At 41.0% G+C, this 14,236-nt stretch overlaps 1 protein-coding gene across 6 annotated transcripts in view; it reads right to left on the bottom strand.

The window, feature by feature from the left end:
- LOC135305308 (BEN domain-containing protein 5-like) overlaps positions 1–13,971 on the bottom strand; it is an 876,852-nt gene extending 862,881 nt beyond the window's left edge. For 3 of the 6 annotated variants that reach the window (XM_064428807.1, XM_064428812.1, XM_064428806.1), the window contains exon 1: positions 13,674–13,755. In XM_064428807.1, the coding sequence (XP_064284877.1) occupies positions 13,674–13,716 (43 nt within the window). In that variant the 5' untranslated portion in view covers positions 13,717–13,755. Of the gene's footprint in view, positions 1–13,673 lie in introns of all 6 variants that reach the window. The other 3 variants (XM_064428810.1, XM_064428809.1, XM_064428808.1) reach the window with 3 other exon arrangements.
- Between the last annotated feature and the right edge of the window lie 265 nt (positions 13,972–14,236).

A 14,236-nucleotide genomic window follows, 5' to 3' on the forward strand; every position in this document is an offset into this window, starting at 1 on the left:
AATGGTAATTTTCTATCAGGTATAAAATCTGTGGGTGCCTGAAATCTCTATAAGTATATAAGGCTTTAAAATAAAACCTGGGCAGAGTCTTCTGGTATCTGCATTCATCACTATTGTCATTGTGGATATATTTCACATCAAACTAGTGAAAATGAATAGAATCAGTTCCAGGAGACTGGGATTCGTGGAGGGAGAGTTTGGAAATTTCCAGAGTTTCTTTGCCCTTCTTAAATTCAAAGGGTAAAGTCAACTTTTTTTTTTTAATTTAGGAAAAGATTAAATCAGTATTTGCTACAATAAACATCATGCAAATTTAAGTACATTTTCTTTAAACACTATAGTTCATAGAGGAAGGTACCTCTTTAGAAAGCAACAGGGACTCTGGATTGGGTAAACAACAAGCCCAGCTTTCAGAAGTGCCAAACACGAAAACTCACGGAGTAAGCAGCCAGCAGCTCCCCTCATGCTACATTAGGCAGGAGAGCACAACCACATTAAAATAGACATGGAAAAATATAGCAGGAATTTGCCTGGAAAACCTGCATCTTTCTTCTAATCACACTGCCTAGCAATGACAGCCAAATAGAAAGGTGGGGTAACACAAAACCTACAACACCTGCAAGAAAACTGTAGAAGTCTTTCTGTAATTACAAATGTTATCAAGATACCCTGCATTCTCCTATGAGATCCTAATTTTAGGATAAAATTAGAATACATTTTGCTGCTGGAAACATTTATGGTATAAAGATCGAATAGGCAGATCCCTGTCATCCACTTAAAGTTTCCAGGCACCCCAGAAATGCTCCACCAGCCTTGAGCCACACTGTTAATAGAAACCCACAGAAAGAATTTTCAGTACAGTTTGCAACAAAAAAAAAAATTAATTCAGATGACCAACAGCAATTCCTATTAGCTCCAAAACATTCCAAGTCTCCAGATGAACACAGCTCAACTCATGTTTTGGCTAAGCAGCACTTTTGGATGTTATGCCAATGTGGAGCTAGGCAGTCTGCTCCACAAACCTGAAAACAATGTCATTTTAGCAAAATTCTTTTAAATTATAGCATTAGTACAGGTCTATAGTCTAATAGCTGATTATGTTCCCTTGTTCTTTGACTTTTTTTTAAATAAAAGTTTTTATATCATTGTCCCTAGGCTTCAGAAATGGAAGACAAGCTATTTCTGCTATGACTTCTGAATGCTCTGTAGCCATTCTAAAAATCCTACAAGCAGCAGCAGTCAGGAACTTGGAATTCCAGCTCTATTGACTTAAAAATGCTAGAAAAAGAAGAAAACACAACTCTCATTTTGATCTTCACAGCCAGGTATCCCAAAACAAGGCTTGGGCATGACCTAGAGAATCTAAACATACAGCAGAGTGCTGTCAACCTGAAATGTACTAAATCACAGGCACTGTGATCTGAAAAGAAAGGGAAAAATGTATTAAGACTACAAATCCCAGGGTTTGAGACAATACCCGGCATGGTAGCAGCCACACCTGCTGCCTCACATTGGGGTACTCTGCCCAATCTGTCACCATCACCTATTTCAAAAGTCCAGCAAGGAAAATGCTGGTTACCACAAGAAGGCATTGTCATATAGCTTGGACTAGTTCTAAAAAATAGTAACATTGTGTTGTCATTTAAAAACCAAATTTGAGATAAAGCAGCTTTGCAGCACTTGTCTCTTCAATTACTTTCCTCCTACGGTTTGACCAACAGACTGCTTGTCAAGTCTGTCTCCAAACTGAGATTATATTGATATTCAAGAAAACAAGCAAAGTAAAGATGAACTGTAGTTTAACAGAGATTATCAGGCAAATTCTGAGATTTGCAGAGATTCACAAGTTCTGAAAGTAGAGAGTAGAAATAAACTGCCATCTTACTGCCAGGGACTTGAAAGAGCTTGGTTGTATAATAGGAAGGAAACAAAATGTATGGTTTGGGTCTTTAACTTATTGCACAAGTTACTCTTTCTTCAGAGGCTACCAAACAATATTACCTTTCAACTTTCCTAACACAACTCCTTAGCTAATCCACCATTAATTTTTAGTTTGAGTTAGAAGCATGAGTTAGAAGCATAAGATCTAAATACCTTGTGCCTCTTTAGATGCACGTACCCAAACTCCTTTGGGTAGAAAGAGTGGAATAGGTGTCCGAGTCAAAGCTCAGGGTGGAAAATCTTGTTCTTATGTGCAAATATGTAAAGCAAATGACCACTAAAGCTGGTGACATGTGGGGTGCCTATGAGAGGCTCAGTGGCACCACAAAGAGGACTTTGCCTGCAACATACTGAGCAGAAAGCCCAGGGCAAGGAGGGACAAAAAAGGTACACGAGGTGCTTAGCCCAAAACAAAGCATTGACCACCAGGCTGGTCAAGTGTGAAAAGGTGATGAGAAATCTCCATTACATGGTCCTCTCAAAAAGATCCACACAGAGACACAACTATCAATCCAAGGTCGATTATAGCTCCTGTCCAAATTCCAAGAGGAACATGGAACTGGAGATATTTGGCAGACAGATACTGCTCTGTACAATGACTCCTCACTCCCAGGGGCTGGCATTGTCTTATGAGTTATAGAAAAAGAAGAAAAGTCAGCTTGTGTGGACTTGCACTTGTTTCATATGTGATATTTGTTTCCAATCTTCAACCTAAAAGCTTTACTTCAAGACTACTCATTTATTATCTCAGTGTGAGCTATCCCCAAGGATATACCGTTCTGTTAGAGACAAATGGCAATGAAATTTTTTGTATCACTTTAGTGAAATCCAAAGTGTCCAAGAAAGTATGAACAGATTTTTCTACTGAAAATTTTAAAAAGCAATTAATGCTTTGAACTCAGCAATCAAGAAAAAAAAATCCATTACTCTTTTTACTGCACTTATAAGCTCTAAACTAAAATTCTACCACAAATGAAAAATAAAAAGAATGAAAATACAGTTGTATTAAATACATCAACTGAAAAGATATTTATTTAAAAACATTGTAAGGATCAGTGAATTTCATTATATATAGTTTTATTTTTAACAAGTATTTGCTATCTTGATAACATCAAAGGTATCACATGATGCAACAGTTGCTATAGTAGCAATACTTAGGTAAAAAAAACCACATCAAACAAAAGCATAAAATGTATAAACAGTAAACAAAATTATAGTACATAATATGCAACCTCAGCTAGCAGAAAAAAGAGAAGATAATAGCACTTAAGTTGAACTAGTCCTCAGAGCTGCATCCCCAAAAAAGTATCAGCAAGTCCACCCTTTCTGGGAAATAAGGGATGGCTCAGAGCATTAGCTCTGCATGTGAATACGAGGAGATGCTGAAACACCAGTCAAAGGATACACAGGAATTCAAGTTCTGGGTCAAGAAAAAAAAAATTGGGGATGTTCCTACCATTCCAGTGGAAAATCTGTGTCTAGGAGTTCTGAGGAAGGAAAAGAATGGAAGAGCTAAAACCGATCCCTTATGTGGTACCACAGAACTTCAAGAAGTGAAACTCTTCCATGGCATCCCATATCTTTCTGCAATTTGTATGCAACTGATTTCCCAAAGACAAGGAGGGCGTGTGACCTGCAAAAAATACCGAGTCAAGCAGGCAGGCAATTGCAGGGTTTGGAATTGTAGTGGAGGAAATTTCAGGTAAGGGCAAAACCTGATATTACTCACAAATCTGGACAAAGATGGTGGTGCTTGAAGCTACTCACTAGTATTTGCTGGTGTCATCCTAAAATGCTGTAAATATTTCCCATGCTATTTAATACTGAAACAAATCAGCTTTTATATACCTGGGTTTGTGTTATATGTGAGGGAGCATAGAAGAAGAGGAAGGAAAGGGAGAGATTCATGGATATATGCTGTGTGAAAATCCATATATGCTCCTGGATAATATGTATATACCCATGTTTCAGCTGCCCAGGGTGTGAGGCACTGATTTAACAAAAGCACGTTATCTTGCTTAAACTTGACGGCATAACTGGAAGAAGTCATGAAAAAATAAATTTCTAAACTAAAGATAACTCACATTGAGCCAAGCTAAATGAAAATAAAGCATCTTACATGTAGCAACCAATGCAGTGACCCTGACCCAAGATTATACAGCCTTTAGTGACTAACAAAGTTCAATATCTCCAAGCTAACAACTTTGTGTGTCTCCTTTCTTGGGGACCAACAGATTCTCAGCTGGGAAACTGAAAAAGACTCAATAGGTAATAAATATTCTTGATATAACAGAGAAGGAGACTGATTTCAGCTTGTGCAAAAGGCCAAGGCATTATTTCTCGTCCTAGTTTTCAGACTCCTCAGCCGTGACTATCACTTTCAAAATGTTTGTCCACAAAAGACATCTCGTAAAAATACCAAGTATGAAGTCCTATGGAAGTCTTTCAAGAATATCAGCAAGGTCAAGTATGGAACACATAAACAGCACTTTTTCTGTTTATGAAAATTAGCCTGCTCATGACAAATTTCTGGCACTTTTCATGGCTTACTATGTCTGCTGATTGAACAACAACTTTCCAAATTTATATTTAAAGAGATGTCTATGCCTTAGTGTGGAAGCATGAGCTTATCTGCTGAATCCCAGGAAGGCCAAAGAGAGACAGCATAGCTGTGATGCTGAGCTAGCAAGCTGGATCATGGACATTATTCCAGAGTTAGCACTGAGGGAATACAGCTGTGCTTTCTAATTTGGATAGGGCTTTTATCTCATTCTCAGCTATACTTCACAAGCAATCAGCCTGGTGAGCCTCAACACAGGTCAGCTGTGGCACTACACCAAACCCACTATTAAAAGCTATTTTAATTTTTTTCATACCTAAAGTGCAACTACTATAAATTTCTTGCAGATGCACCTGCCCAAATTTTTTTAAAAATTATTTGATTATCACTAATTCATGAGTTCAGGAGACTTCAAATCAATTTCTGACTCAACTACTAACATCATTATGGTGGTAATGAATCTTTATCCATGGGAAACTGGGCTTTCCATGAAGACTCCATGGCAGGTACAAAATCCTGTGGGGAAACACATCAGCAGCTTTGCACAGCACCAGCTCTCTGTTCAAGACCTTGTATTTCCCAAGCGACTGGAACAAAGGTGGTTCCTGCAGCTCTTGGGCTTCCATCCTGAGTGCAGTAACTGAAACCTGGGCAACCTTGGTGCATGGACAATTTCCATCCTGGTTGTTACACACCATTCCTGTATTCTGCTTTGGGTTAAACTGCTTTTTCCCTTGGATCTTGCTTCCTATTCACCTGCTGTTTAGGGATGTAGGGATGTCTTCTGCCAGTTAACTTAAGCCAGCAGTAGTTTCAGCCACAGTTTCTTCACTTTTGAGTTACACTCCTCCTCACTATTGTATATTTAAAATAATTTGGGGATTTTAGTACTACTTCTGAAATAATTTGTTCCCCCAGGTTGCTGAAATCAATTACATTATTAATTACTTCCATAGTTATAATTACTCATTGAAACAACTCCTTTAACTTCTTCATTTAGGACAGCATTTCTCCCTACTTTCCAAAAGTCCATTCCAAAAAGTAGTATTTTAAACTATTGATAATCTTTAATCCGGGCATTGCCCACTCACATTCCCTTTATTTAAGAACATAATCTAGTATTTAATTTCAAACAATTAGATCTTTGCAGTTTTATTTTATTCACAAAGCACCATATAGTAAAAAAAAAATTAAATATTCTTTCAGAATTCCCATTTTCTAACATAAAATAATATCAGCAAAAACAAACGATCTATTAACTGTCTTGCATCAGCAACATAACAGGAATAAAACTACACAGAACACTACTAACTAATACAGCATATTCAGCAGTTTTTTTAACTAAGCAAATACTAAGTTGATACAATATTTATGGGAATATGAAATGCATACAAAATATTTCAAATATTCAGAACACAAGCCAAAAATTCCACCTTCAAGAAGGCTTACACAAAGAATGCTCTGAGATCAAATTACTGTTTATTTGTACCATTCAGAAATAAAATAACCAGCAGATATAGAGGTATTGTGCCTAGTTACAAAACATCTGCTGTTCTGGAGCACCACAGGCTTTGGGTGTAGGTAAGTAGTACAGAGCCAAGTTTATCTCACAATCCTATTTCACATGGACAGCTCCCATGAAATAATGCTGCTGCTTTTGGATTTGTATAGGTTATTTGTGGAATTTTTCATTAATCAAACACACCATACTACCTCATCTGCATTTTATATGCATGAAAACCTGATAGGCACTTGCCAGGCTTCCCAGCACTGAAGTTGTCTGTAATGGCAAAGTGCCTCTGCTGCTTATTGCAAATGAAAACACATCAGCAGAGCTGCAATGAATCCAAACGGGCTCCCTTTGCGATGGATTCCTGCTGCTCTGCTCTGGTGATTCACGGCAACTGATGCTCCACTTGCTTTAGTGGAGATTGAAATTCAACACATTTTTCAAGGTGCTTATGAAACAAAATGTAAAAGGAAAATCTTGCCAGTTTTCACTCATGATTGTGAGATCCACTGCTAAGGAAACAGCTCTGTGAATTAGTAGGTAAATGGAATAATTAGAGAGCTTATTAATCTAATAATAATAATTTAAGACAACTACTTTTTCCTCCATCCCCTTTTCTATGCTCAATTTTTAACATAATGAAACTATGAAATCAGCTAGTTTACCATACTGAGAGGACAGGGATACATATGTATATTAGAAAATACATGTAAGAATATGTAAGTTTTAGCCTCTAACATTTATACATTATTTATTCTAAAATAGAACCAGTCACAAAAAGCATTTACTATACACAAATACATCAAATTCATTGCCAAGCATTTGCAGGATGAGAGCCCTAGATTTAATACTGAGGTCCACATTCCGAGTTTGAGAGTCTGTGACAAAATGAAATGGAAGTCATTATTATTTTGGTAGAGCAGTTTTCCAAACCATTCCAACATACAAATAGTAAAATTACTTCAAGAAACTTATGTAAAAATCAAAGTTAACAAATACAGCACTTCTTAAATGGCAGGCTTGGCCTCTGTGGCCAAGTCAAGAAAATTGGTTGTGAGGAGAATGCTACAAGGAAGCTGGGATACATTGATGTGTACACATAACCAACTTCAATTAATTGTAAATTGGTTTACCTCTATTATAGATTAATGGCAGATACTGCATGAGCCCAGAACTTATTATCTCAGGTACAGGGCAATCTAAACATGGCAATTCTGCATGTCAGCTACCTGGGAGGATCACTTGAGAAATCTAAGCTGGTTTCTATGGATTCCCATCATTCTGGAAAAGAGCAGCACAATCAATCCTCCAGAAAGAAGAGTGCACACACCCAGGTGGCTGTGCTGGAGCTGCTCTGCATCAGCAGCACTGCTGGGAGCAAGGCAGCACAGCTGCATCTCAGTGGCATCAGCAGGAAACAGCTGCACAAACTCCCTCCATGTCCTCCATCCTTTATCCAGGGGCTGCTGCTTTCTGTTACCAAATTATCAGGCATCTTCATCAAAAAGCTTTAAAAAAGGTAACGACGACTATTCAGCCATTTCCTTCTGTCCCTAAGCAGGTGCTGTGGAGGAAGAGGAAGAGCAGGAAGGAAAATTTCCCAGTGTAGACAAGTGGTTTGTCTCTCCTGTGGCAGCTGACAGCTGTTGGGCGAGGTGTCCCACCTGGAGGGTGGGCTGGTGCTGCAGATCTCCGTGTCCCAGTCCTTGTAGTGGCCCCATGTGGAGATCAAGCTGGTTCCATTGTAACACAGGGACATGACTCTAAAAACCTATTTTATTCAGCATATACAGCTCCACTTCCAAAACCAGAAAAGCTATGCAGGCCACATAAATGCATTCTGAGGTTGATCTGGTCTTTTGCATGAGACTTTTGCCTACTAAAAGCAGTGAAAGCCACACTAAAGAAACTTGCAGAAACTTCTGTTTTACAAATTTCAGTATAAAACCTATTAAAATTCTCAATGTGTCTCATTTTACTTTTTACAAATTCAAAAGCCTCCTCTCACAAGTGCTAGTAATTAATAGGGTGCTTTGAACTTCACTGAAAGAAAAAACGTTGGGAGGCTTGAGGTAAGTAACTTTTCAAAGCTTTGATTATTCGTCAAAGAAAAAAATGTATGAAATATGGCTAGGAAATGGTAAACCATTCAAAAATGGCAACTGGAACACCCAACATATTCCTGTTTCTTTCTTTTTCTGAAATTATATCTTCTGGCTGTATAAAGCCTTCATTAGTATTTCTCAGGTCTCCTTATATGGCAAATTATGTAACAAAAATATGATCAAAGCTTTAAATACCAAATATTCGTTAGCAGCTCTTCTTCAATGAATTTTTCTAGTAGGGATTTTTTTTCTACAGTGACTAGAGTTAATTTCTGTACAGAACTTCAGTGAATATTTCAACTCAGAGAGTTAAAACCGAAATAGTTAATAGTTTACAAAGGGCCTCAGATTTGCTAAGAAACCTTTCTCTGATGTCCCTTGGACTTCCAACTGCTCTGGCTGAAATGTACCAGTGCAATCAGTAAGTTCTGGCAAATCTCTTTATTGAACAAATCCCATTTTAGATTTGTTTACAAATCTATCCTGCAGCATTTCATAAACAACTGCAAACAGCTCTTTCTGCTGTGTGAACATCTGCAAGGCTGGGCCCAGTCCCCACACAGTTTTCCACTGATGTTTGCAGCCTCCTCGTGTTGATAGGAGGGTACAGTGGGCAGATCCCTTCCTGCACGAAGGCTGCAATGTCTTTACCCAAACTCTGGAATTCTGCCATGCTCACAGGTTCGTCGTGCAAATTACAAAACAAGCTCTGTTGTTTGTATACACTTTAAAATTCAGAAATCATTTAGGAAAAGTCAATTGAAGAAATTAAGTTTATCTGGAGAATCAGAAGTACCACTGATGTACAGTGTTATTTTAATGACCAAGACTGAGTACTATTGTTAATTAGCTGATCTCTCCTATTTTACATTTCCTCATGATAAAGCTGGTGAATTAATTATCAAAAAAGCCTGTATTTAAAGACAAATTATTTTCTTATTTACTTTGGCTTTTTATTTAATAATTAAGGCCACTGAAAAGAAAGCAGTTATGTGTCTGATACTAGAATGTTGTCACACCACATGTGATTAAATATTTTTAAAAGAATAACTATTCTTTTTTGGAAGAATAATGAAAAGCTTTCTTCAAAACAATCCAGCTCAGCACAATCATATTGAAATCAATTAGAAAACACTGCAGCATTTACACAGCTGCTCTATTGGCCCCTTCACATGCAGACCTCTAAAATAATGAGCTGAACACCGAGTGTTTTAGGAACACTAATTACTAAACAAACTTTGGGTGGGGCTTGAGCATTCAACAAAGGTTTGCAGATTTCCTCCCTGAAGCCAGGTCACAGCACCACTGTGAATACTTTGAAAATTCCAACCTTTCTTAACATGAAATGTGACTCAACACCACTCTGCAAGGTACCGACTGTGACATGTAAATAAACATTAAAAACTCCACGTTCAGCTGGGAAGCCTGTTCATTCCGATAACCAGGATTTTTGGTCTAAAGACATTTATTTATATCCTGTCCAGTACTGTGAGTAAATGCCTTTCCTTGCTTTCACTATGATTTCAGTGATGATGACACAATGAAATACCAGAAATACTAATATCCACAAAATGACTAGCAATTGTGGAATAACACATATTAGAACTGTCAATCCAGGCTAATATGCAGTTGCCTCAGATAGAAAACTATCACAGAACTCAGAGATAACCTGCACCCTTTGATCATTCAGGTCTCCAGATGCAAGTCCTCTGAAGGTAATACAGATGCCTTGAACAGAAACCTGGGGAGAATGAGATAACTAGCAAAATTCTAAATTGAAAAACACTTTCATCTGGTTCATGGGTCAAAAACTTTAGCAAATACAGGCATTCTGTACTCACTATGACCTACTCCTAACCCTTCCTTAGAGTAGCTAAAATGTCCTCTTTGCTACAGAACTGGAAAAATAACATTCATCATGGTTTTGATGAAACTTAACTAAACTGGTTCTTTTCCTGTATCCTATATCTTCCAGAGGTTTATGACAGCAAGGGCAGCTGAGCAGAACAACTGCAAGTCCAACCAAGAAGCTCCTGAGAGTAACTAACTGCACTCAATCGTTTCCTTCCTCCTGCAGGCTTCATTTGTGAAGATTTATGTTGCTTTTAAGTTGGATTCCCAGTTTGAGACACGAAGTTTTCAGCCTGGAAAACCAGACAGGATGCATACAAATTCAGAGTTCACTGCAAAAAGCTGATTTGAAGAGTTTCAAGAAAGCAAGTAGGACAAAGGGGCCAACTACAATGGTAAAATTATTAATTCAGAGTAAAGTGAGCTGATTTGCAGCACTCTAACCAAACATCAGAATACACAAACTATTTTAATGGACTAGAGCAGATGTCTGCCTAGTCCAGTGAGGACAGCAGCAGAATATGAACTCTGTACTAGACAGGTGTGAGATAACCTACCTTCCATATTAAGTCTCAATTTTACTTGAAATTGCACTGAAACCATGCTGTAGAGAACAATGCTGGGTCTAACAGTAGACTAAAAGCTGATGGAAATTCCTCTTCTGAAATGCTTTGTCCAATTCTGTGTGTCCTAATCCCCCTCCCCAATTAAAAAAAAAAAAGTTAAAAATTTGCAAAAACAGAAACAAAAATCTTCTTCAGGAATGGAAAGGAATGGAATATGAAAATGTTTGTATATAGGGAAAGAGTAAGAATAATTACCAATAAAAGACAGATTAAGATATTTACTTCCCTATAACAGAAAGAGATACTAATAAAACTGAAAAATTCTTGCTTTATAAAAAGATGTATTCTCCATTAAATATCATTCATTTACAAAATGTCTTGCCACAGTGTATTTTCAAATCTAAGAGTTTAGAGGGGCCAAATGTATCCCAGATGTGCATAATTCACTGTCAGATAACCTTTAGGAAGAAACCTAATTTTTATAATCCCTTATCTCTAAGTGCACACTGTATTTTTTCTGACATTGACTCTTGTCAAACCTGGGTTCTGAACTAAATCAGTAAAGAATGGTCCATCACAGCAATCTGTGCTGCTATAAACCATGAGTAAGTTACCTTCAATTTCTCTGTAACACAGTTTCCTTACCCAAAAATTGCAAATATCAGTATTTCAAGATGAGGAGATGATGAGTTATTACTTGTGTTTTCTGATCCTCAACTAAAAACATGATGTTGCTGTTAAAAAAAAAAAAAAAAAAACAAACACAACAAAACAAACAACAAAAAAAAAAAACATACTGGCTAAACTGATTTATATGGTTTGAACAGTCCTTCTGTAATGGCTTTGTTCTCCTGGCATCTGTGCAAAATGCAGGTTCCAGAGCTACATTCCTTTATCTCCTAGACTGCTCAAGATCTCACACGTGATGAAGACGCACTAAGCAGTGAGGATGCAGCAGGAACATTCCCCAGTTATGTGTTCAACAGCAGTGTCAGTGTCACCCAGCAGTAAAGAGGAGGAAAAAAAAGAGATTCTTTGAGGGATTTGCCATGGAAAGAACCTGCCTGTCAACTTAAGTGTCAGCTGACAGTCAGAAAAAATCCAAACATCCCACCTTTTTTTTCTCACAGCCTAGTTTCCATGACCTTTCTTGAGAGTGGGCCAAGATCATAAGTTTGATTTCTCTGAGGGTTTTGGGTCTTTTCCCTATCTTTGTGGTTCTTTGCATTTTTAATTCCTTATCTGGCTTCTCCAAAACAGAAGGACCTGCAAATTAAACTTGCAAAGTGGCCAGACAAGCATTGTAAAACTAAAGCAGACATGGACCAGGACATGCAACTAAACATGAATTCTGCATAAACTGGAACACAACATTTATGAGAAAATCATGGGTTAGTCAGCTGCAACGGTCAGAAGTGGGAAAAGTTCTGGGCAAGGCTAAAATTAAAAAGCAAATACTGTGACACTGCAGGTTTAACCAACACAGCAGAGAACACAATGTAAATTAATTTGGAAATTGTATGAAAGTTACATTCCATGTTGAAGTTACTGACAAGGGCACAGGTACAGAGGGTAGGGAGGAAAGCTGACAAAGTCCAATGGCCACCAGAGATCTGTTCCTCAATCCACAGCTCAGGCAGAGCTGATCACTTGTGTTAACAGTGTGGCAGAGTGCAGAGAATGAAAATAATCACCTGCTTCATGGACAAGTTCAACACATAATAAACTTCACAGTGTTTTTCCATGGGTTCATAAACAGTATGGCTGAACACAGGGAGCTCAAGAACCATATGGACAATCCACTTAGATGTAGACTCTGTAGTATCATTCACCAGAACACAACAGCATTTGACATAGTTATCCCTTTTTTTCACCTTAAGTGGACCAAAAATTCAAGACCAGTTCTATGGGTAATGCATATTTATTTGGAGCCACATCTCAGGCTGAAAAGTGGAGGTGCAGCAGCTAACACAGCAGGCTGGGAAAATGAATTCCTGGTTCAGGAACCCAGAAAATTTATGTATGGTACTGTGGGAGATTAGATATTCAGGAATGCTGTCATCTATGTTCCATCTTCCAAATGTTAGTATCTCTAATTTTCATAATACATTTTGAGGGCTTTCTTTTTCACGTGGATTGGAAAAGACCTTAACTGTGTTTTGTTACAACAGGAAAGACCCCTGTACATAGAGGGTCCTTATCATTTATGAGGAGACACAAAACTTCCGTTTCAGACAAACTTATCTCACATACACAGTTAAAGCCACTGTCAACACATCCCGAATAGGAAGAATAACACTTGACACCTTCCTTAAAGAAATCCTCAGCAACAGTGTAAGGGATGGGAGCTGTCAGGCGTGCTGCTCGCTGTCCCTCTGCAGCCTCCGGGTACTTTACACCTCCCAGACGGGTCAAGCAGCACCTGCAGGTCAACCCGCAAGCTTCCAGCCTTGTGCTGCAGTTTCAGTCCCAGACCTGTATCTTCATGTATTATTTTCTCATGCTAATTCACGCAGGCGGTCGTTTCTTGTGTAAGGGGAGCTCCTCTGCACCGCCGCTTTGCTCTGCTCTTCGCCACCGCCACCTTTGCCCCTGCGCGGGAGGACGGGGCAGGGTGCGGGAGGACGGAGCAGGGTGCGGGAGGACGGGGCAGGGTGCGGGAGGATGGGGCAGGTGCGGGAGGATGGGGCAGGGTGCAGGCTGCCCCACCATCAGCCTCCTGCTCTGCCCCGGCGGGCTCGGCCCCGCAGCGCCGGCCGGGTGAGGCGGCCTCCGGCCCTCACACCTTCCACGCCACAGCGGGTCAGTGCCGCTCAGGCAGGCCTGGAACGAGGCGGGCTCTTCCCCCTCTACCTGCCTGAAGGAGCTTTCCCCACGACCACCTTGTCCCTGGAAGATTCTCCTCATCCCCCAAGGGAAGGGGCTTTGCCCTTCGTCACAGCTCCTCGGGCAGGAGCCTCTGCCGCGGTCCCTTCACCACCTCAGTGCCCTCGGCCAGAGGTGCTCCCCCCCGTTTCCCCCAGGAGAAGGGCTCCATCTCCGCACTCCGCTGCGAGCCAGGCCCCCTCTACCGCCAGAAGCCCCTGGAGAAGGGGGGCTCCCCCTCTCCCCCCGCCCAGGCGACTGCGGCTGGCACTGACCCGTCTCTGCCGTCCTGCTCCTCTCCGCCATATTTGTTGTCATCCCGCCACCCCCCCCAACGCCGCCCGGCCGTCGCCATGGCAACGCGCGTCACCGCCATGGGGGAGCCCCGCTCCCCCCCGACATGGCGGCGGGGCTGACGGCCCTCCCCGGGGACCGCCTGCCCGGGGACAGCCTTCCCTGCGGGCGGCTTCCCGCGCTCATCCTGCCCGGAGAGAGCCTTTCCCGGGTGCCCCTGCCCGGGAACAGCCTGCGCGGGAAGCAGCGTCCGCTTCCATCCTCGCCCAGCTCGGCGGCCGCCGCGGCGGTGGCGGGCGGGGCGTGAGGGGAGCACCGCCGGCCGCCCGCCCCTCACGCAGCACCGCTCCCATCCGCACGGCCGCGCCCGCCCCGCCCCGCCTCCCCGGCCGCTGTTTACCGGCGCTGCTCGGACGGGGAAAGGAGGGTTCGTTTTCCGCTCCCTGGTGGCTGCCCGGCACCTCGGCAATTGCCGTCACTGCGCCCCGCAGGACGGAGCTGTGCCGGTACCGGAGCTCCTCCCGGGGCTCCTGCCTGCCCCTGG

Source organism: Passer domesticus, chromosome 7 (assembly GCF_036417665.1).
Source record: "Passer domesticus isolate bPasDom1 chromosome 7, bPasDom1.hap1, whole genome shotgun sequence".
In the NCBI taxonomy this organism is placed as follows: domain Eukaryota; kingdom Metazoa; phylum Chordata; class Aves; order Passeriformes; family Passeridae; genus Passer; species Passer domesticus.